Source organism: Sminthopsis crassicaudata, chromosome 2 (assembly GCF_048593235.1).
Source record: "Sminthopsis crassicaudata isolate SCR6 chromosome 2, ASM4859323v1, whole genome shotgun sequence".
In the NCBI taxonomy this organism is placed as follows: Eukaryota; Metazoa; Chordata; class Mammalia; order Dasyuromorphia; family Dasyuridae; genus Sminthopsis; species Sminthopsis crassicaudata.
In genome coordinates this window covers 444,529,845-444,553,906 of record NC_133618.1, presented here as the reverse complement: position 1 = coordinate 444,553,906, position 24,062 = coordinate 444,529,845, and the positions used below count along the sequence as shown (strand labels likewise).

The window sequence follows — 24,062 nt, the reverse complement described above, 5'->3', positions numbered from 1 at the left end:
GCTCTCTTCGTCATAAGTCTATTAGAACTGGTCTGAATCATCTCTTGTTGAGAAGAGCCACGTCCATCAGAATTGATCATCCTATAATTTTACTGTTGCTCTGTACAATGATCTGTTTCTGCTCGTTTCATATATCACAGTTTATTCAGCTATTCTTCAATTGATGGACATCCATTCATTTTCCAGTTTCTAGCCACTACAAAAAGGGCTGCCACAAACATTTTGGCACATACAGGTCCCTTTTCCTTCTTTAGTATTTCCTTGGGATATAAGCCCAGTAGTAACACTGCTGGGTCAAAGGGTATGCACATTTTGATAGCTTTTGGTCATAGTTCCAAATTGCCATAGAATAACAACCCCTTATGTATTTTATTTAAAGCATTTAAAATATTAATCTGCGAAAGAGTCTGTAGACTTCAGTTGACTTTCAAAGAGATCCTTGATCAACAAAATACAAACTTTAGGATTCCTCTTCCCTAATCCAGTCCAGTTGTTGATGCTCAGAGAGGGGAAGCAGTTTTTTTATGGTCACACAGCTAATAAGTGGTAGAGCCTGGATAAAATCAGATCTTTTGATTACAAAGTCAGTGCTGTTTCTATTACACATTGTTCCCATCTTTGCCCCTCCTCCCTCCCTTTTTTGTCCCTCGAGTCTCACTTTGCCTGGTAGGATTGACTTTGGGTTTCTTTTCTCAGTTAGATGGCCTCAGTTCTCCAGGGATAATAACTAGTGGAGTAGCTTTTGGAAGTGGACATTTCCCATGCTGGGTCTCCTTCCTACAAGCTTAGAACTTCGACTTCCTCCCTCTGGTGTGTGGTTTGGTTTGGGGACTAACCCCAGGTGACCCTACATCCCCTGGGGGAGGTGGGGGATGTGGTTTCTGAAATTTGCCTGAGGCCGAGGGGGAGAGTGTGGACTTCTCCTTCAGAAACCTTGAAGTTGTTATTTGGGTCTAGTGAGAAGTCCTGATTCTCCGGCCCTCCCTTAGTCTCCTCTTCTGCCAGTGCCAGCTGGGAGGGGCCAACCCTGACCCGGAGGCGGTTCCTCCTCACCCTTGGTGCCCTGGGGGCCAGAATGAAAAGCCGGTTCTGTCCCTGGGGCCATACAAAAGAAGCCTGCTCTCTGTTCTCTTTGACCCGTTTTAAGATCTTTGAAACCAGCCGTTTCCACCACATTGTTTTTTTCTGGTGCTCTGACCTAACTCAGACCCACCTATTCATTTGTTTCTTTAACTGCTGGCTGTTGGTCTGTCACCTCAAGCTCTCAGGCACTTTAAAAGTGCTTCTAAAATTAATCTTTTGGGGATGGATAGAGAGAATGGAGCCTATAAAAGGTTGAACTCCTCTCCCTCTCCCCGAGTATCTAGGTGTGATTATTAAATCATTAATAAAATGTCCCAGCAGGCTGTGGGAGCGTTTAGGAGTCGTAGTTACATATGTTTGTAGAAAGTACTTTCTTGACTTGTCTGTTGACACTTGAGCTGAGATGGGAGAATTTATAATCGTCCTCCACCCCTGGACTAGGGATAGTTAAATGTGGACTAAAGATGGGGACCAGCAGTGGGAAAGGCTCTCTTGTTTCAGAAGTTGCCCAGGGCCAGTCAGAAGGGTCCCCATTATGGGAGGGCAGCCAGGGTAGCAACTTAGAATGTGAATGACCTTGGAACACGCAATGTCCGAACTAGACGGGGCTTCAGAGCCTGGAATGTCAGAGCTGGAAGGGGGCTTCCTGAAGGTCCCTTCCATTTGTAGAACTCTGATCTCATATCTTTTAGTCCAGCTCTTTTATTGATGAGGAAGCTGAGGCCTGCAAAGGGGAAGTGGTTTGTGACCAAACTTCTCTCAAGAGGGAGCTATAACCTCCCGGAGGACAGACCAGTATCTTCTGTCCTAGGAGACGTCCTCTCCGCTTAGGTTTGGTTTACAGAGAGATGGGGCTTTCAACCTACCCAAGAGGGTCTCGTTTATTTACTTAAGTTCCACAACAACTTTCGTTCTGTGGAAATTACCATGTGGAGAGGATCAAGAGATCACAGAATCTTTCTCTTAAGGAGCTCACATAAGAGGAAGTCACACACTCAGATGACAATTGTGACATGAAGGAAGATGATTCATTTGCAGAGGAGAGGTCTTATCAGAATGTTAGAAATCACAGGACAGAGTCGTTGCTGGGGAGAGGGGAGGATGCAGGGAAGTCCGGATGGAGAAGGGGGTGCCGGAGTTAGGCTCAGAGATGAAGGAGCACACGGGGGACATGGGAGGATAGGCCAGGAATGGGTGACAGCAAGCAGGGCATCTGGAATGTTGGGGCCATGCAGAAAGTAAGAGCTTGGGCTGAAAGGGCCACATTTGCTGAGTGTTTCAGGTACAGTGGCCTTTCTCAGTGCTCTTGCTCCCACAGGTTTCAGGAAGGATCTAGTTCAGGTCACGAGCATTTATTAAGCCCCTAGGTGATACAGTGGATAGTGTTCAAATCCAGCCTCAGACAATTACTAGAATGGGACCTTGGGCAACTCACACCCTCTGTCTGCCTCAGTTTCCTCAACTCTAAAATGAGGATTGTAATCTCATCCATTCTTCAGCTATGAAGTAAAAAGGGGATAATATCTGTGAGGCATTTAAGCACAGTTACTTGGCACTTAATAAGTGCTTCTCTCCCCTATCCTCCATCAATTTAACTAATGTGCCAAGGTAAAGACAAATCAACCTATTCCTGCTCTCCAGGGGCTTGCCAACTATCAGGTAAATCAAAACCAATGTCAGGGGAAGGGCATGCACAGTGTGATGAAGGGCTGATGGGGACACACAGGAGCTTCTTAGATTTAGTGCCGTTCTCCTTTGACACTGAACTCCGGGAAGGTGAGGGACAGCGTTTTAGCTAAACTCTGTTTGGTACCCAGAGCAGGTCTCTGCTCTGAAAATTCTGCAGTCGGTAAATTTTGAATTGAATTGAATTCCATTTAGTTGGAAGTTTGACTTAGACACGAAGAGTCTCAGAGATTGTGCGAGGGACAGGAGGACTGAGGCAGGGACAGGCAGTGCTAGAATGGGCGAGCGAGCATTCTGGCAGGAGAGCTGAGTGGCCCCCAAGGATGACCGGGACTTAGGTGAGTTAGGACAGCGGGGACAGGCTGGAGGACCATGTGAACAAACCTACTAACTCTGTCAATGTAAGCTGCTGTGATTGAAGGCCCAGAGGTATGGGAGGAAGGACTGGGGAGTGAGACTAGACCCTGGGACCCTGATGGGATTCAGTATTTTTGTCATTGGCTCGGGTGAAGGCATCCAGGGCTTACTGGTTTTCAGAGGATGCTGAATTGGAAAGGAGACTTAATAAATGCTCACTGACTGACTGCCAGGATCTTTTGTGGGTCTAAAAATAACTTGACAAATTAAAATAATGGGTAGAATATAAGTATTAATTGAATAGGGATAAACAAAGTCCAGTTTGATTCAGGAAATGGATCTGTACAAATGCAAAATGAGGGAGGTGTGATTAGTTTGCCAGGAGAAAAGTTCTAATGGACCTCAAACCTAAATGGCTTGAGCCATGTACAACGGAGAAAGCTAATAGGCTACTTTGAGAGAGATTTCATGGCCAGGATGAGGGAAGGGAGTGTCTTGCTGTGCTCTACCATGGTCAGACCCCCATTGGAGTGTTAGGCTCAGTTCCGGATGCCTCAGTGTCTGGAAGGGCGTCGGTGAGCTTAAAGGCCCCTAGAAGAGAGTGACCTAGATGGTGAAGAGGTCTGATGACTGAAAAGGAATTGAAGGAACCGGGGGATGTTTGGTCTGGAGAAGAGACTTAGGAGGAATATACATTTCAAGTATTTGAAATATCATGTCACTAATCTCCAGAGGGGTAAACTAGTAATAATGAAATAATGAAAAGTCTTTAAAGTACTCTACTGGGGCAGCTGGGTGGCTCTGTGCATAGACTGGCCCTGGAGTCCTGAGGGCCTGATTTCAACTAGCCGCATGGCCCTGGGCAAGTCACTTAATTGTGATGCTCAAAAAAAGTTCTATACAATGTGGCTTCACCTACCTCTCTGGTCTTATTTTGTATTGATCCCTCCCCCATTCCTTTCACACACTCTTCCCTGAGAGTGGCTTACCTCTCTGATTGTTTTTTGACTAGATGGTTTGGGTATTTGTGATACATGTGCTTCTCACTTTTACTTCTGAGAATCCTTACCTTCCTGGGGCCGCTGTGGGGTTACTTTCTTTTCCAATCCTCTCCCAACCCTCTAGTCCCTCTCGAAAAGTCAATTTGTATTTGTTTTTAGGATACATATTGCATCTCCCTCCTACAGTTTAAGCTCCTGGAGCAAGTAAAGTTTTATTCTATTTATATTGTTCTTGTATCCTAACTGCCTTATAAGTGCTTAATAAATGGTTGTGGATTTGGATTTTATAGAGATCGGTCTTCAGACTGCAAAGCGAAGGATAAAACTTGTAAAGAAACCATTGTCCCATGAGAAGCAGTGGTGGTTATGGTTGATGGGAGCTCTCAGAGTAAAAGCTGAAGGCAGGTGCTTGGTCTCACAGGCAGAGGTCATAAGACTGAACAAGACTTTGTTACTGGGATTCCAAAATGATCCCATGGATCATTTGAAGTATGGGCTTGTCCAGGGATCAAAATACTTTTATTGTGTAAGGTTTGGTCAGAGTCTGAGAGCGAACATTGGTCTTAGTTTCTGGTTAGCCTTATGGGCTTTTTGACTAAGACTTTGGGTAGTCAGTATTTCCAATTGTAGGCAAGTGGGACACAGAGAGGGAGGAGGGGTAGGAAGGAAGGAACATGCAGCTGTGTGTTCCCAGAACTGCTGTCATTTTGACAAGATTATGGGGAATTGGAGATCTGAGATGCTAACACTGAGAGCCTGTTGTGATGTTTCAAAAACAGAAACAAGGTTGGATTCTGAAAACAATAGGCTAGTAAACTTGCTCTTTGTCTCTGAGAAGATTTCAGAATATTTAGTAAATAAATGGTTGGTGAGCAACTACTGACTCTTACCCGGATTTATTAAGAATTGCTAAATTAGCTTAATTTCTTTTTTGATAGGATTGCTAGATGATATTATAGATCTAGAGCATTAAGAGATTTAAGAGGCTCTCTAGTCCAACCCTCATTTTATGGAGGAGGAAACTGAATCCTAAGTGGCACAAAGCTGTTTGAATAGTTCAGAAACAAGGAGTCTGGTGGAGAATAGAAGAGATATGCTCATATTTTTGTATTATTTAGCCATCACTTAGAAGATGATACAGGAAGTGTTCTTGTCTAATCAATATATACAATTATATATTATAACCAGGTACCATCCTGGTTATGGAAAGACAACAAATGAAACAATCCCTGCCTTTGAGGAGCTTAACATTTTGTATGGGGAAACAACACATGTCCATGGGAGTAAATTCAAAATAGCAAAGTAAGTGCAAGATAATTTAGGGTGTTTAGATCATGTTAAATTTGAGGACATCCATCAGGAAATGTCCCGTAGGCAGTTGGTGATATGGTGCTGGAGGTCAGAAAGGAGATATGAATTTGAGGTGGGGGAGAAAGAGAGGGAGAAGGAGAGAGAGAGAGAAAGAAAGAGAAGAGAGAGAGAAGAGGGAAGCAGAAAGGGAGGAGAGAAAGAAAGGGAGAAAAGATAAAGGGAGAGGAGGAGGGGAGGAGAGGACAGGGAGAGATGGAAGAAAAAAGGAGAGACAGAAAAGACAGGGAGGGAGAGGGGGAGGGAGAAAGAGACAGGGGGGAAAGATAGAGGTGGGAGGGGTAAGACTGAGAGTGTTCAGGACAGAGTTTGTGCACAGCAGGGTCTTGGGAGGTAGCAGCCCTTGGGGGTGGGGCATGGATTAATCCAGCAAAAAAGACTGAGCCTCAGCAGCCATATGGGCAGGAGATACCACCAGGAACATCTAGGGAGGAGAGGGTGGCAGGCAGGGGGCAGATGCTCAGGAGAAGTGAGGAAGACCAAGGACTGAGAAGAGGGCTTCAGGGATAGAGAGCAGCTTTGCGAGAGTGGTTCCCCAGGAGTGATGAGGTCAGGAGCCAGACTGTAAGGGGTTGAGAATCGGGTTTCAGAATGATCTCAGCAGATGGGAATGCTGGACCCAAACCATCAAAGAGAACACTTACAGGATAAATGTAAAGTCCTGCATAGAGTTTCAGCATGCCCAGGACTCAGGGGTAGTTCTGAGGCACAGTTGGCTTGGTGGTTTTTCACTGGAAAAAGCCCCAGTGGTTTCCGTCGAGCATGAGCTTGTGATGAGCCAGTCTTGTGATGTGGCTGCTACCAAAATTCAGCAGGGCCTTCTTTGCTTGTGCTAATCAAAAACCCAGTGGCCTGAGTAAGGAAGAAGCAAGTCCTGCTGCCCTTGTTCCCGGCCAGAAAGCAAATGCAGCTTTGTGCTTGGTTCTAAATATCATATTCTAGAAAAGCTAGAAAGAGTCCACGGAGTGCTTCCTGGATAGAGAGGGAAGAAAAGATCAGGTAACTATAAAAACAGACACATGGCCGGCATTGTCTGGCTTTGCAGAGCTAGAAGAAGTTATTCAGAATCCTTATTTTACAAATGAGGAAATTGGGGAACAATGAGGTAAAATGACTGACAAAAAGCCACATAGAGAGTGAGAGAACTAAGATTAGAATCCAGCTCCTCTGATTCCACCTACCCTGTGATTCAAGGCAATTCCAATAGACTTAGGTTGGAAAATGCCATCCACATCCAGTGAGAGAACTCTGAAGACTGAATGTGGATAGAAGCATAGTGTTTTCACTTTTATCTGTTGTTTTTTTTTTTTTTTTTTTTTTTTGGTTTCATTTTTTTCTTTCTCAATTCCCCCCCCCCCCCCCCTTTTTGGTCTGATTTTTCTTGCACAACATGAAAAATATGGAAATATGTTTAAAAGGATTGCACATATTTAACCTATATCAGATTACTTCCCGTCTTGAGGAGGAGGAAGTAAGGGAGGGAGGGAGAAATTTTTGGAACACAAAGTCTTATAAAACAAATGTTGAAAAATATATTTAAATGTATTTGGAAAATAAAATAATATTGGAAAATTAATGGTATTTTATTTTTCCAAATATGCAAAGATAGTTTTCAACATTGTTTTTTGCAAAACTTTGTGTTTCAAATTTTTCCTCCTCATTCTCTTTCTCCAAAACAACAAGCACAATCAGATACATGTTGAACATGTGCAATTCTACTAACTGTAAGTATTGAAAATTTTTTTTTAAAAAGAAAAGAGTGCCCAGTTTGGTGTCAGGAAGATCTGAGTTTAAATTCATCCTCAGATACTTACTAGCTGTGTGATCCTGGGCAAGTCACACCTCATCTGTAAAATGAATTGGAGATGGAAATGGCAAATCACTCCATTGTCTTTGCCAAGAAAACCTCAGATGGGGTCACAGAGTCCAACGTGACTGAAACAGTTGAAAAACAGTAATCTCTGATTCCAAAGGCCACATACATTCCTCTGTACCACAGAAGAACAGGGTCTTGGAGAACTGTGGTCATGGGGGATGACCACTGTCCAAAATAAGTGAAGAACTGATAGGAGCAGACAAGTTTTGTGTTTGTCAGAATAGGATGATAGGTGGCAGTTCCAGTAGGTAGATTTTTAGCTTACTAAAAGAAAGAACTTTATAGCAACTGAAATTATCTAACAGCGGAATCAGCTACCTGGGAAGGTAATGAGCTCCCTGTTACTGAAAGTGGTCAGTAAATCATGTATCTAGAAAAGAAACTTTAGAGGTCTTTAAATCGAGGAGTTTTAAATCAGGGGATACTTAAACTTATATGAACAGAATCACCTCTTTATTTTCATTCATTTCCTTCGGTTATTTTAAAACATGATCTTGAGAAGGGGTCCACATGTTTCAGTAGACTGCCAGAGGAAGTCACAAAACAAAAATGGTAAAAAACCCCTGCTCCGGTCTATCCCTCTTACCTGGTACAGAAATCTTTCTCTGATTCATGGACATCCAGCTTCTCACAGAGGCTGCCTGACCTGTGCTTTAGTTGACTTGGCCCTTCATCCTTCCTGTGGGATCTCATAGCCATGTTTTTCCATCTATGAAATGGGCCCTATGCCCAGGGTTGAAATTACTTTGTGTGTATCGGGTTTGAAGATGTTTCTAAATACCTCTCCATTCCCAGGACCTATGTCAGGATATTATAGTATAATGGATGAAGTGCTAGATGTGAGTTAGGAAAACATTTCAGAACTTGGCTTTGATATTAGTTGTGTGACATTGAATAATTCACTCAACCTTTTGAGCCTCAGTTTATTCATCTAGAAAATAGGACTAGTACTTAAACTTCACGGTGATTCTGGGGAAAGTGTTTTGTAAATAGCAGAGCCATCTACAAATGGAAAGTCATGAGCCTTGCTTATTGCTGGTGAATTCTTAAAATTGTTTTTCTTCCTCCTCTTTTTTTACCCTATTCTGCTCCTGTCCTCAGAATGGCTAATGTGGAGCTGGGGTTTGTTTTGTCTTTGCCAGGGTGTGTGTGTGTGTATGTGTGATTGTGTGTGTATGTGTGTGATTGTGTGTGTGTGTGTGTGTGTGTGTGTGTGTGTGTGTGTGTGTGTGTGTGTATGTGAGATTGTGTGTGATTATGTGAGATGTTTTGGGATAGGAGGCTGTCAGGGGGTCCCTGGCCCTCCTGAGCCAGCTGGCTGAATGGCCTTTTCCTGTTTACCTAGTCAGGGAAAGGGGACCGGATGGTGAGTCAAGCTGGGGCTGCTCCTCTTTGCCAGGGCTGGGGAAGTGTGTGGGGAACAGCCATTATTAAGCACCAGCTGTGTGTACAGCTTAGCACTTGGCTCTCTCTCATCTTGGTCCTTAGGGAGCTCCACTTAACTTTGGTCTCCTGTAGGATAGAGCAGGGGCTGAACAATGCTTTCCTGTAATTTGTTCTCCTCTTGCTAACCTTACTTTGCCCCATAAGATACCTCCTTCTTCTCCCCAACCTTGAGGTTCAGGTGAATCTGATTGTTTCCACCTGTCTGTGCAGGGGGCTGGGGGAATGGGAGCAGAGAAGTCATCAGTCACTATCTTCTTATTGCTGTCACCTCCTTTTTCTTATCATCACTTAGGTTATCATCAATTTATTATTTCCACTTCCCCCAACTCAGTTTAATCAATAAGCATTTATTAATCACCAGCTGTATGTGCAAATCCCTGTGCTGTGCACAGGGGGAATCCTAGAGTGGGGAAAGAAAGATCATTCCTGACTGAGCAGATCAGGGAAGCCTGCATTAAAGAGGTGATGTTTGAATTGGATTTGTAAAATCTGGCTAGAAATTTTTATGGAGTGGGCAGGGCAAAAGTTGGAAATGGCTCATGCAGCAAGCATTTGTTAATCACCTGAATTGTGTTAGGTACTACGGTGCCATTGCTTACAAAAAAGCATTTGAGAGGAAAACACAGTGTTGCAGGTAGACGAGGAGTGCCTCCTGCAAGTTTAGTCACATAGAGCTCCTTGAGACAGAAAAAACTTGATTGTCCATTTTTTCAGGCCATGCCAAATAGTGGAGATATAGAAATAAAACAACAGAGATTGGATGGATCAAGGATGTGCAGGGCCTGGAATGCCAAGCAAAAAACTTGAACTTTTTGGGGGATGCAGGAGGAACGGGCTGATGATTTTTGAGTGAAAGAGGCAGGAGCCCCGGGTGTGTGAGTTTCAAAGCTGCCATTAGCATTGGATCTGTGACCTCATCTCTAAGATGAAGGGATTGGACTAAATGACCTCTGAGGTCCTTTTCAGCTCCAGAACTACAGTCTTTGAATTCTAAAGTGCTGTTGCTATGAATTTTTATCATATAAGGAAGATGATTCTGAGGAATAGGACTGAATGGAGGGGGCAGAAAGTGTGGTGGGGGGGATGGCTGCAAGATAGCCACAAAGGCCTGCATGGACATGTCTTGCACACCGGGCATTTATCTTTGTGGTAGAGGATGGGCAGAGACTGCATAGAAGGTACCATCCCTGCCTGACCTCAAGCTCGTGTTTGAGAGGGCTCGCAGTGGTGACTCATTGTCCGCTGGGGGACAGAGCGTGTGTTCATGGGTCCGAACTCCTCCTAGCTGAGAGGGGCAGGGAAGGCTGCTTGGAGGAGTACTTAAAGATGGGTAGAATTTAGAAAGAAGTGGAGATTGTGGTGAGGTGGAGAGGATCATGGGATCCCCAGGACAGCCAGCCAAGGAAACAAGGTGTGAGACCTCGCTGGTCTGGGCTGGATGAGAGAGAGAGGGAGAGGGAAAGAGAGGGGGAGGAAGAGAGTGTGTGACACACAATCACACACACTTAGCTTCCAGCTGCACAGGAACCGGCCTGTGGTAACTTGGGGCTGGGGGGATGTGGGAATCGCCGGATGGCGGCTGCTTCCCCTCCTTGTTTCCTACATTGATCGTTCCTTGTTCTCCTGGGGCCCTTAGCCTCACAGGATAGCCAGTATGAGCCCTGCCCTTCGGCCTGGCCCATAGCCTGGGGAAGTTGAACCAGGAGGAGAGTGGTCTCCCTCCCCACTGCCTGTATTTAATGATTACAGTTATTACACACACACACCCACACACTCTCTCTCTTTTTCTCTTTTTCCCTCTCCCTTCTTTCCTGCTCTCCCTCTCTTCCTTTCTGTTTCTCTCTCCCTCTCTCCCCCTCTCCTTTCTCCTTCTCTTCTCCCTCTCTCCTTTTTTCTCTCCTCTTTCCCTCTCTTCCTCTCTCTCTCTCTCTCTCTCTCTCTCTCTCTCTCTCTCTCTCTCTCTCTCTGTCTCTGTCTCTGTCTCTGTCTCTGTCTCTGTCTCTGTCTCTCTCTCTGTATTGAGGTACTGGGACTGAGCTTTGGATGGTGTCTGTAGAGGGCAATGTTGGGAGCAGTGGAATCTGTGGATCTTGGGGGAGGGGTCTCCTCCTGGGCATTGATTCTTCCCCATAGTGTCCAGTACAGAGCCCTGTACTCAACAGGCCTCAGTCCTAACATCGAAATGTTGGGAGCCATGTCCAAGCCTCCCTCAGGGACTTTTGGGCATTTACCCAAGGCTTTCCTTGCTTCTGGCTGAATTCCATTCTCTGTCCTGATTATCCCTGTGCTTCCCTGCACATCCTGTGCACAGTTCAGTGTACTGGGATTTTTCCTTTCTTTTTATGCCCCCCCTTTGCCGCCCCTCCCAATGACTCTCCCTGTTTTCTTTTCCCCTCTGCCTGCCTGTCTACTGCTGTCCTCTGGGGCCCCCCCAGCTCCATCTTCTGTCCCCGGGGACGTTGGCAGGCAGTCCTTATCGATCAGTCTCTGCATCCCGCAGCACTCAGCATCTTTCCCACACACTTAGCTCTTGCTTACATCCTGTTCTGAGTTTTCTAATTGTTTCCTGGGTGTGAGTCTTTGTCTTTCCAACTGGGAAGCGTCTTGATACTTTGTAAATCTTGAGTTGGTTTTGAACAAGTGTGAATTGCATGAAGGCTGGGACTGGTCTTTGGGACAAACTTTATTAAGTATTTTTTTTTGTGTTAGGCACTGTGCTAAGCCTTGGGGATATGGCGAACTGTAGCAAAGGCAGCTCAATGTGGTAGTAAAAGCATTGGTTTGTGAGAGGGTCCAGGTTCAAATCCCAGCTCAGCTGTGAATTCTGTGCAGCTAAGGGGTAGATATCTCATCTCCAGGGCCTCACCCTAATTCTTTTGTAAAAAAGGAAGCTGAATCTAGATGGTCTATTAAGGTGTCTTCTCAGACTAGATATGATGGCTTACTGTCTTTGCCTTTGGTATCTTCCATGTATCTTTAAAAAAATTATTATTTTTAATTTATGGAATAAAACAAGTGTTTTCATAACAGTATAATAAAAAGATGATTGTACATGGAACTGCAAATCTGTTATATACACCTTGCTATTCCTTTTAAATACATAATAAAGTTATCATGTAAAATTTTTTCCCTCCCCCCATTCTAGAGATGACTACCATTATTTACAAATATTTATGTATATGCAAAATCATTCTATACATACTCCTGTTGGTCACTTCTTTCTCTGGATGCAGATAGTCTTTCTTCATATGTCCTTTTTAGTTACTCTGGTTATTGATAGTTGTCCAAATGACTTATTTGCTCAAAATTGTTCTTAAAACAATGTTGCTGTTACCACACACACACACACACACACACACACACACACACACACACACACACACACATGTATGTGTATAGAATGTTCTCTTGGTTCTTTTCACTTCATTCTTCATTATTTCATGGAAGTCTTTCCGTGCCTTTCTGAGATCAATGAAGTCATCATTTCTTCTAGCACATCAGTATCCCATAACAATCATACACCACAACTTGTTCAGCTATTCCCAGTTGATGGGCATCCTTGCAATTTCCAGTTCCTTGCCACCACAAAGAGAACTGCTATATACAGTTTTGGAAACAGTGGTTTCTTTCCTTTTTCCCTAATCATCTTTGGAAATAAACCTAGGTCATGAGAGCCTTTCCTCCCCAGCAAACAACTAAATTGGGTCTAGGACCACAGTAAGTAGGGACACATAAACTGTTTTGTTTTTTAAAATTCCTTTTGGAATTTAAAAAAAATTGTGAACTTAAAAAAATACCAAATATATTGAGCATTTCCTCATACTCAGTAGAACAACAACAAAAAAGAAGATGGGGCATAGAAGCTTGGGTGCTGGAAGGGCCCAGGGAGATCATTTACTTTTCCACCACTCCTACCATTTAGAGAAAATAAAGTTGGCAGGAATGACAGAGAGAATTAGTGGAGGATCTAGGAGTTTTAACTTCATTCTCTTGATTTCCATTTTTAAGCCCTTTTCACTAAATCAGACTGGTCTCCCCTTGTTCCTTGGTGGGTTATTGGGCCCAAAGATTTGGTGACATTGGGTGAAATGGTTGCTGTTTGGGGTTGTTTGGTCTGGTTAGAGGGGCTTCCCCACGGCTTCCAGCATATTTCAGGCTGAGGGGCTTTATGTGTACTCGGTGTGTGTGGGCACCTACTCTGGGTGTGCTTCAGGCACAGGGACATATGTCTGAGGGTACACTCGCTCACTGGGGGATTCTGACCTCGTGACTTTGTTCGTCCCCTGTGTTGTGTCTGAGCTCTCAGTGTCATACCGTAGTTTATCGTGGGTAGAGAACCAGCCTGGACGGCAGAAGAAAAGCCGGCTCTGAGGAGGTGATGGGAAGTGGTAAAGGCCCCAGAGAGAGTGGGAGAGTTCCAGCTGGCATAGGCTGACAGCCAGGAGGGGAGCGATGACCCAGCTCGAGCCCTGCACCTGTAGTGTCACCACAACATAGCTCTCCATCCTTTCCAGATGCTAAGAGCCTTGATTCCTAAAATATATATATATTTATTTTTCTTTTCCTTTTTTTTTTTTAACTTAAAAAAAAAATGCTATTTTCAACTAGGTTTGTGGAGTAGAAAGAAATACCATCTCAAACCTGTTCCTCCCTTGTTCCTCCTGGGCTCAGAGCTCCTCACAAGCGTGTGTGTGTGTGTTTGTGTGTGTGTGTGTGTGTGTGTGTGTAGTTATGTGTGCTTTTGCTGTTGGGGGTGTGTGTGCATGTAACTGGAAGTACTCTGTGTATGTGTGTATATGTGCATGCATGTCTATGTACATATAGATACACGCCTTTGTAGGGTCAGACAGAAGACTTTAGGAGAGGCTCTAGGCTAGTGTTTCCTACTGCTTGCTGGACCTAGTGAGAAAATGCATTTTTAGAAATGGCATCTCCCAGAGGAAATGCATGTTCTCTCTGTGCAAGGAGGTTCTTCGGTGTGGAGTGCTACCAAAACTGGTGCGATGGTTTTTCTCTTCCTTGTGACCAGTTAAGGTTTCCTTTGTGGGAAGCAGTATGTAAGAGTGGCGTTCCTTTTGGGTGGGGGTTTGGATGTATTAAAAACGACCATGCTAGGAACACAAAAGGCATCAATTAAACTTCAATTTTAAAAATGGCAGATAATTATCCTTCTGCCTCTCACCTCCCAGGAGGTTCATGGATATCAGTGACTCTTCCTGGACATGTATTTGTATTTTGTTTTTCTATAGGACATAAATCTTACTGGATTATCCACAGGCCCTTAACTTTTTATTAAGAATCTTGCCTTCATTTGGACTTTATGCAGTTATGTCTTCCTTGACAACGTTGAACACCTTTGGCAAACATCCACCTCCTTGTTTTATGCCTCACTTGATATTTTTAATCAGAGTATTGTTGAACAAAGTTATTTCTGTGGTCACATCTATCAAGCACTCTCTTAGATCTTAATGTTGCCTGGGGGCCACTTTGGGGTGGATGAGAGCCCTTTAGATTCTCACGTTTTGTTCCGTGGAATCCAAATGCTTTTATTTATTTATTTAATTTTATGATCAGTAAATATACCAGGACCTTGTATTTATTTCTCAGTCAGTTGTTTGACTATGATGATGTGGCCTGTAATGGATAACTACAAAAACTTGCCTATTTGTGTGTGTAAAATGTATGTATGTATACATACACACAAATATATTCATGAAGGAAATCTTTGACCATTCTCATGAAGATTTTATGGAGCTGAGAAAGTAGGTGTCTGGGATGTTAGTTACTGCTGTCATCCTGATTTCCCTTTTTTGGGGTAATGATACAATGATGCATGACTGAGAGTATTTGAGAGACGGGAATGGACTTTGATGGCTAGCTATTCCAACCCATATCTGAAAGGAATTCCTGCTACAGTGGGCTTAACATAGCCACCCAGCCACTGCTGGGAGAAATTCAAGAAGGGAAAACTCCTGACCAAGAGGTCTGATTGTTGGGATGCTTTACCTGACATTAAGCCTCTTAGGCCTCTCTGTGTCTTCTACCCATTGCTCCTGGTTTGCCTCTAGAGGCTAACAGAACAAACCCAAGTGCTCTACTACATGACAACCCTGCAGGAATTTGGAGACAATCATTATCTCAACTCCCTTCCCACCGGCTTTCTGTTGACTTCAATGATCCTCCTCTAAGATGAACTAATACCTTTTACCATATTAATTTCCCTCCTCTGGATACTCTCTAGTTTATCAATATCCTCTTTAAACTGCTACCTGGAGAACAGAGCACAGTATTCCAGATGCAGTCCCACAGAAGCAGAGTGAGTAGCATTCTCACTCACCTCTCTGTTTCTGGGATCTTTAATGCAGCTCAAGGCTGAATTAGCTTCTTCTGATTGCTATATCATTACCATCGATCCCATATTGTAGTTTACTAAGACCTCTAAATCTTTTTCAGAATACCTGCTGTCTAACTGCCTTCTCCATCTTATGCTTGTGAAATTAATCTTTTGGACCTGAGCATAAGACTTTGCATTTATTTATGCTGAATCTTGTTTTATTAGATTCAGCTCACTCCTAGCTTGCCAAGATCTTTTTAGTGTCATTTTTGGATTTGATGTTCTTGCCATTTACTCAAATCATTGCATCGTAGGAGCAAATATATGCTGGCTTATTGTAGTCACCACTTCCCTTTCTAGAGAATTACTAAATATCTTCTCATAACTACTTCTAGAATTTTGTAGGAATTAAAGTTAAACTTCCTGGACTATATATAGCTTTTAGGCCTTTTCTCTTCCTCTTTTTTGGAAATCAGAACCTTTGTCCGCCTTCAGGCTTGTGGTCTTTCAGGAAAAGACCACTGCTAGAGGCTCAGAGTCACAGCTGCTGGTTCTTGCAGTCCTTAAGGATGTGGGAGCAGCTGGTTTCTCTCTAAGCATATCCTTGTATATCTTGGATATCAGCTCCCTCTTACTTTTGTTGTATCATTTCTAGTCCTGGCCTGCAGGATAGTCATGATAGTCTCCTTTCAGTCAGAAAACACCCACAGACCTCCTTCCCATGACCAACTTGTTCGATGCCCACCAGCTTAATCTTCTCGCTTGCTGATTATTGCTGTGCACATTAAAATTTAAGAATGTCAGAACTGGAAAGGACCCATTAAGGTCATCAAGTCCAACCCCCTCATTTCATTTTATTTTTAGATTATAAAATTTTATTAATGCTTTTTGTTTTTACATCAGTCATTTCCAGATAGATGCTTACACCTTCCACTCCACTCTTCTCGAATGAGCCTTCTCTTGTAAAAAAACAATAACAATAAAAGGAAGCTAAGCCAAACAGAGGAAGTGACCATGGCCGGCTCTATATGTGGCATTGTACACCCATAGCCCCTCACGTCTCCAGGCAACATCAGACATTACCAAAAGCGCTGGAATTAGAGCTTTTTGCTTCATTTGAGTGTTTTTTTCATCATTTATATTGTTTCCTTGGTTGTTCTTCTCTCTGTGAATACTATCCATGTTGTTCTGAATTCCTCCTATTTGTCACTTCCTAGGATGTAATAATCCATGACTTTCCAATGTCACAGTTTCTTCCCTTGCTTTCCAGTTGATGGGTTTGGAAAGTTTCTAGTTTCTAGACTGGAAAAAGCCCACCATGATTTTTTTTTTTTTTAAATACTATCTGTGGTTCATGGTTCACTGGGAAAGTCATGGTACCACTGCATCTAGTGTAAGATAATCTTGAGGTGACTTCTGGACCCCAAAGCTGTGGCTCTTGGATTTAGATCAGCAGGTTATGGTGTGGGTCTAGTCCATGTCACGGGTTATGGAGTCCATAGTTCTTGGAATGTGTCTTGATATCTTGTTGCTGGGTTCTTCTGTTCCTTTCCCCTAGAAGAGGAGTTAATTGGGTCGCTGTGCTATGGGAAAGTGGAAGGGGGCTGGGAAGTGGGCAGGATGTGGGTTTGAGGTACCAGGGGCCTCATGCCCTCCTCCAGGCCCAGCTCGCAGTTTTGAGGAGAAGGTGCTTCCTTCCGGTTGGGGCTGAAACTGAACCCCGTTTCCCCCCAGAGGAGGGAGGCTGGTTCAAGGGGCTTTTCTTTTACTGCCTTTGGAACAGAATCTGAAAAGAGGGGGATGCTATCACATAGAGGGAATGCAGGGGTTCAAGGCTGGACTTACTACATCCGGGAGAAACCCAGCCCTGGGTGGGAGCTTTGAGATCTCATTTGGCTTTCTTCCTTTTCCTCTCTTGTTGAAGTCTCAGTTTCTCCATCTACGAAATGGGGAAAATTGTTGCTTTCTCCCTATTTCCTGGAGATGGGGAGGAGAATGAGTTGACAGATAACATGTCTGGGTTCAATATTACTTAATATTAATTTTCAAAAGTTCTCAAAAATTGGGTAAACAGAAATTTGTGACTTTTAAATACACTCTGCAAGTGGAACATTCATTCCATTTTGCTTATTTTTTTTTAATTTAAGTTTTACAAAAATTTTATCTCTTCTTGGAAATTGAGTAATGAACATCATTACAGACAACCAAACTTACTTAGTAACCATTCACATTTAAAGTAATTTCACAAAATGACTTAACACTTTTTTAGTCCCTCCAAGAGACCAAGTTCTATTTCAATATTCTTTGACGATTCATTCTCAATGACGTTTTCTTGCATGACTGCAATTAAGTGAACTCCATTATTCTGGTTCTCCTTTTTCATTTTCCATTATTTCAGAAAACTCTTACTGGATTTCTTTGTTTTCCTCATAATTGTTCTTATTTATTTCATATTATTCCATTATATTAATGTAGCACAGTTTGAACATCCCCCTATTAGTAGACATTTAGATCGCTCCCAATTTTTTTGTTATTACACATAATGCTTCTGTGAAGACTTTGAGCAAATAGTTCTTTTTTTTTTTTCTTGTTTTTTTGCTAACACTGATAAATATATTCCTGGCAGTGAAATTATCTTTCAGGGGTATGATTATTTTAGTAACTTTTACCTCATGTTGCCTGGATTGCTTTCCAGAAAGATTATACAAGTTGTCCATCCTGTTAGCACCGAATATGGAATGTACCTCTTTTATTTAAAAGTAAATTAGTATTGAGTAACTCTGGCTTGCCAGTTTGATATGGTGAGAGCCAGTGTGGTATAGTATATAGAGCTGGCCTTGAAATCAGGAACTTGAGTTTGAGATCTGCTTGTGTGTGTGTGTGTGTGTGTGTGTGTGTGTGTGAGAGTGTGAGAGAGAGAGAGAGGGGGGGGGGGGGAGGGAGGGAGAGAGAGAGAGAGAGAGATAGGGAGAGAAAGAGAGACACACAGAGACACAGATAGGGGGAGAGAGAGAGAGAGGGAGAGAGAGAGAGATAGGGAGAGAAAGAGAGACACACAGACAGAGACACAGATAGGGGGAGAGAGAGAGAGAGGGAGAGAGGGGGGGGGAGAGGGAGAGAGACAGAGAGAGAGAGACACACACACACAGATAGGGAGAGAGAGAGACAGACAGAGACAGACACAGACAGGGACACACAGAGAGAGAGAGACAGAGACTGAGAGAGACACAGAGAGACGCACACAGAGGGAGGTAGAGAGAGAGAGAGGGAGATGTCACTTATCTCAGCTCTCTAGGCAACTCTTTAAGGATCAGAGTTAAAAAGGAGGTGACCCTGAACCCGGTTTCCCCCGAGGAGGGAGGCGCGTTCAGGGACTTTTCTTTTACTTCTTGGTCTAGTGAAGGCTCTTTGGAACAGGATCTGAAAAGACCCTCACCATTCCCTGTACCGGTGGACCCCATTCCTCTTCCTGGGGGTGGCACCCCCAAAATGTGTTTGATTATCAGTGAGATGCGGGGTTCTTATTGTGTTTCCTCATTTGACCATTAGTCCCTCCATTGTGGAGGTGGAATCATTTTAGTTTTGGTAAATCGAAGGGCCGCCACGTTTGCTACACGGGAACTAGACTCGAATACTGGTGGGACTGACAGAGCATCTCTCACATCCTAACCGGAAGGGAAGCCATTGGGCTGGAGGAAGGGCTCTGGCCTTGCACGCACCGGGGTGACTGAGTAAGGCACAGCTTTCCTAAGCCTGTTTTCTTAATGTGTAAATGGGGTTTAATGAGCTTTTCCTCAGACCCCCTCCTGGAGTTATTCTGTGGAAAGACTCGGGACTCACCAGGTTTCTTTACATCTGAACCAGCATTTATGTTTTTTAGTATTTTATTTTCCCCAATTACATGTGAAAACAATTTTCAACATTCACTTTTGAAATTGAGTTCCAAATTCTCTCCCTCCCTCCCCTGCCCTTATTGAGAAGGCAAGACATTTGTAGAGGTTGCACATATGTAGTCACAGCATTTCATTTTTCCTTATTTTTGTCAGTTTGCTGGTTACGGGGCGTGAGAGGTCTGGCTCGCTGACAGGGAGTCCTCACTGCCCAGGCCGGCATGGGGGCCGCCTTCTTGCAACCTAGGCTGGGCTGGAGGGCAGGCCCGGGAGGCTCCTTCTGCCCCCCTCCCCCGCGGGCAGGCTTGGGCACCAGACGTTGCTGTGTGGGGGAGGAGGGTCAGGTTTGCACAAGAAAAGTTGTTTTCTGTTTCAGAGGTGTTCAGTGTGGTTTCATATTGGGTGAGTGAGGACCTGCCATTAAGTGGCTCCTTCTGCCTTTGAAGTTGCCCTCAGCAGAGCTGGCCCTCTCCCCTTCCCTACTCCACTCAACTGGTCTCTCCGCTTGGTTTCCTCCCCTCCCAGCCCAGACCCGTGTCTCTGCCTCCTGGTGTGCCCGCTTTCAGAAATTGTTATTGTTCCTGCTAACGGCTCCTGTTACACAGGCCTCCGCGGTGGCTGAGGGTCCCAGCGCCGGGCATTCCCTTCTCTGGGGCTGCAGCCCACCCTGTGCCTGGGGGGGGCAGCGGAGGGATTGTCAGCCACGGTTTTCAGCTGGGAATCTGCAGTTCCTGGGCTTCATGGACTGATTATCAGTCACTCTCAGACAGGAAAGAGCAGCGCCCAGAGTCAGATTTGGACCTTCTGCCTCCCAAACCGGGGCTAATTCACTTTGGGAGCACGCCCCGGGTTTAGTGCAAGGAGTGGGGGGGGCAGTTTGAGGTCCTGAAGGAAGCCGGCATGGAGGGGGGCAGGGCACATGCTGAGGGGTGCTGAAAAGCTGGGGGGGCAGCTATTCTCAGAACTGAGGGAAGGGGGAAAGAGAAGATGAGGAAAACAACCCACGAGCCCTGGGGTTTGCACTTGACCAAAGAAAGGAGAGAGAGTCAGACAGAGAGACAGACACAGAGACAGAGAGACAGACAGACAGAGAGACAGAGAGAGACAGAGAGAGACAGAGAGAGACAGAGAGAGACAGAGAGAGAGAGAGAGAGAGAGAGAGAGAGAGAGAGAGACAGAGACAGAGAGAGAGAGACAGAGAGAGAGAGACAGAGAGAGAGAGACAGAGACAGAGACAGAGAGACAGACAGACAGAGAGACAGACAGACAGAGAGACAGACAGACAGAGAGACAGAGAGAGACAGAGAGAGAAAGAGAGAGAGAGAGAGAGAGACAGGAAGGGAGTGAGATAGAGAAGAGAGACAAACAGACACAGAGAGACAGAAAGATAGCAAGCAATTTTATACGGATTAAACATATTCAATTTTTCCAAACATATTTCCATCTTTATTGTGCTGTGCAAGAAAAATCAGGTCAAAAAGGGAAAAAATGACAGAAAAAAAACAAATAACAAATAACAACAAAAGGTGAAGATGCTCTGCTTTGATCCACACTTCTTTCTTTGGAAGCAGTGCTTTGGAATTTTCTTGGCAAAGATACTGGTTTGCCGTTTCCTTGGATCAAGGCAGAGGCTAAGTGACTTGCCTGGGATCTGGGGTTGGATTTGAACTCGGGTATTCTTGGTTCCAGGCCCAGTGCTCCATCCACTGAGCTTTATGCTGCCTCTTTTGTAACTTTTAGAACTGCCTAAAACTGGAATGGGCCCCTTAGGGAGGTAGTGAGCTCCCTGTCATGGGAAGTGTTTGAACCCAAGGTAAAATGTGCCCGAGAGAAGAAATGGGGTGGCCCTTTGTGTAAATCGTCTCTTTGGGATGGCTCTGGGGTGAAAGTTCTGGCGGCTCCTGGGCCGCCTCGGTGCGCCGGGAAGTGCCGGGAAGTCACCTTGCCAGCCCCTGCCAACGTCTCCCCCTCCAGAAGTTTCTGAAACTCCGCCATTAAGGGGTCATTCCCACGGGGGAGCGCTGCCCCCTCCAGAGCCTTTTTCTTGAGCTGACACTCCTTCGCCTGAGTCTTAGGGTGAGTGTGTTTTTCAACAAGCTTGCTTCCTCCCTGTGGGAAGGCCCAGCCTGGCTCCCCCCAGGTCCCTCAGCTCGGAGGACAAACCCTCTTTCTCTCCGCATGTTTGTGAACCGTATTTATAGTCTCCATGGTGTCTGCCTCCTACCTGAGGTTTGGGTGGGTGCGCCGGGCTCTCTCTCCTTGGCCACTGACTGCCTCCCACCGGACCAGAAGCTGGCAGAGCACAGGGAAGAGGGCACGGGGGGGGGGGGTGGGGGGGCATCTGCAGCTCCTCATCCTCAGCACCCCCCCCCCCAACAAGCCCCACCACCACCACCACCACAAGTACCCCTCAGAATCCTCACCATTGGTTGGCGTTTGTTGTTCAGAAGTACCTTGTGTTGAGAAAAAATGACTCACAAAGTGTCACTCACCACCCCCCTCCAGTTTTTCCCAGGCATTCCTTACCTGACTGTGCTCCCCTGGCGTCGGAGGGAGGGAGGGCCAGGTCAGGGGGAGTCATCGGGAGTCGCTGTGGTTCCCTCAGCCCTGGGAGAAGCTCCCGGGCCCCGGCGGCCTTGGGGAGGTGCCCTTGTCCCGGACTGGCGTGCCCGGGCCGGCCGTGGCTAGTCGTGGTGTCAGTCTGGGCCTGAGAGCCTGGAAGAGTGCCTGGCTCTGCTTTTTCAAGCAGTCTCTGAGTCCCAGGGCTGGAAAGCACCTCGGAGGTCATGCAATCTAATCTTCTTTTACAGAGAGGGAACCTGAGGCCCGGAGAGATCAGGACTTACTTGAGCACATCATAAGTAGCAAGGCCAGGATTTGAATTTAGCCAAACGGGGAGAGGGGTGCTCTTGATAAGGATTATAATTAGTGCTCTTTTATTTATTGATTGTATTTTTGTTTTTGCTTTTAAAAAATTGATAGCTTTTTTCTTTTTACAAAAACTTTATTTCTGAACATGTGCCTCCTTCCTCTATTCAATAAAGCTGTTCCTTCTACCAAAAATGGGGGAAAAAAAGAGGGGAGAGTCAGCAAAACAAATAACATGGCCTAGTCTGGCAGTCTGTGTAGTATCACACACCAATAGTCTCCTACCTCTTCGGAGAAGGGAGGAACGTGCATTTTCTCAGCTCTTTTCTGGGGTCAAGTGCACAATGGCCTTTAAAAATAATTTCTATTGTTATCTTCTGTTTTTATATCACCAAAATTTCCTTCTGTGGTCCTCTCCTGTCTCCCCAAGCTATTCCATGTGGCAAAGGTTGTTTTTTTTTTTTTTTTTTTTTTTAATTTAAGAAAAAACAAAACAAGGAAGAAGAGGAAAAAACATCAGCTAAATTGGTCAATTACAAAATAAAAAAAAAAAAATCTGGCAATTTGTGCACTATTCTATGCCTGTGGGCTCCCCACCTCTGTAAAGGAACAAGGAGGTATACAATAACATGATTTTTACATCATCTCCTACCTTCAAAGTTTGTTCCAGCCTTCATTTCTTTGCCCATGCAGTTTCTTCTACTGGGAGCACTCTTTGCCTCCAACCATATCTTACCTTACCTTGTAGAATATTTAGGATTTAGGATCTCTTTATTTATAATATTTATTATAAAATTTAGAGATTTAGGATTTGGAAAGAGTCTTAAAGATTATCTAGTTCAAAGTTTCCCTGCCACATAAAGGAAGCCCCTTGGAATCCCCTTAAGAAATTGTCATGTTAGATAAGTAAAATGATATCGTAGCTAAAGAGAAATGATGATGAGTTTGGAATCAGGGGCCTTGGTTTTAATCCCAGCTCTGCCACTTGCTGCCCTTGCGACTGGTCTTGACGAGCTTCTGGCTTGAAAGCTGTGCTCATACAAGACCTTCAGGGCTGGAGGAGCTACATCCCCCACAAAGAAATCCATTCCTTTAGAAAGTCTCTTCTCGCTGCACCGCGCTACGACTGGTCTCTTCTCAGAGCTCAGAATTTCTGAGAGTTGGGAGGAACCTCAAGAGTTCTAATCCAGTCGGGTCTTGGTCAAGAAGCCCCTTTCCACCATCCGGGACAGGTGGCCATTCCAACCCCTGCTTGGAACACTTCACTACTTGCCAAAGCAATCCCTTTTACTTCTGGACAGCTCCAGGTGTTATTGTACTTCCCCATCACTCCCATTTCTGCCCTGTAGGGCCAACCTGAACGTGGGAAGTCCCTCATGCGGCCTGGTGCCATATGGTGTTCAGAGCCTTATGATTTAGTGCTAAATGTCCTACTATGGGGTAGTGGAGAGAGCACCAGCCCTAGAGGGAGGAGACGCTGAATTCTAATCCTTCCTCAGTCAATGTGTGTCCCTGTGTCATGTAACCCCAAAGTGTGACAGTATGTGGGTCTCTATTCCTCTTCCTAGAATGGGGGCTTTTTAATAGCTGAATGTCTGTTTTTGTGTGTTTCACTTAGAACCCAGTATAGAGACAGACTAGTGGTAGGGTGGGGGGAAAGGGGAGAGATGTGAATAAAAATGGGTTGGTTGAGATCCTTGATCTATAGTCAGAAGGGACCTCGAAGGTCCTCTCCCTTCGTTTCCCAGATGAGGAAATGGAGGCCCAGAGAGGAGAGAAACATTCATCCAGTTCACAGGGCCCGGCAGGAGCCTAGGAGGAGGTCCAAACCAGGTCTCAGAGTCCCCTTGCCCCACCAGCTCTTGGCTATTGACTGTGAGCCAAGGCCATTGGAGGTTTCAGGTGGAGGCACTTCTGAACTGACTCACAGGCCCTTTGCTCTTCCATAGTTGACATTCGTGAAATCAAGGAGATCCGGCCTGGGAAAACATCTCGTGATTTTGACCGTTACCAGGAGGACCCGGCCTTCCGGCCCGACCAGTCCCATTGCTTTGTTATCCTCTACGGCATGGAATTCCGTCTGAAAACACTGAGTCTGCAAGGTGCGGGTCTGGGGAGCCTAGAGCCTACAGGGAGGGCCAGTGGGTATGTCT

The 24,062-nt window shown here is 44.9% G+C and overlaps 1 protein-coding gene across 5 annotated transcripts in view; it reads left to right on the top strand.

The window, feature by feature from the left end:
* PLCG1 (phospholipase C gamma 1) overlaps positions 1-24,062 on the top strand; it is a 64,605-nt gene that overhangs the window by 10,791 nt on the left and 29,752 nt on the right. For all 5 annotated transcript variants that reach the window (XM_074292637.1, XM_074292640.1, XM_074292638.1 and 2 more), the window contains exon 4: positions 23,859-24,011. In XM_074292637.1, coding sequence (XP_074148738.1) covers positions 23,859-24,011 — 153 coding nt within the window. The remainder of the gene's footprint in view (positions 1-23,858; positions 24,012-24,062) is intronic.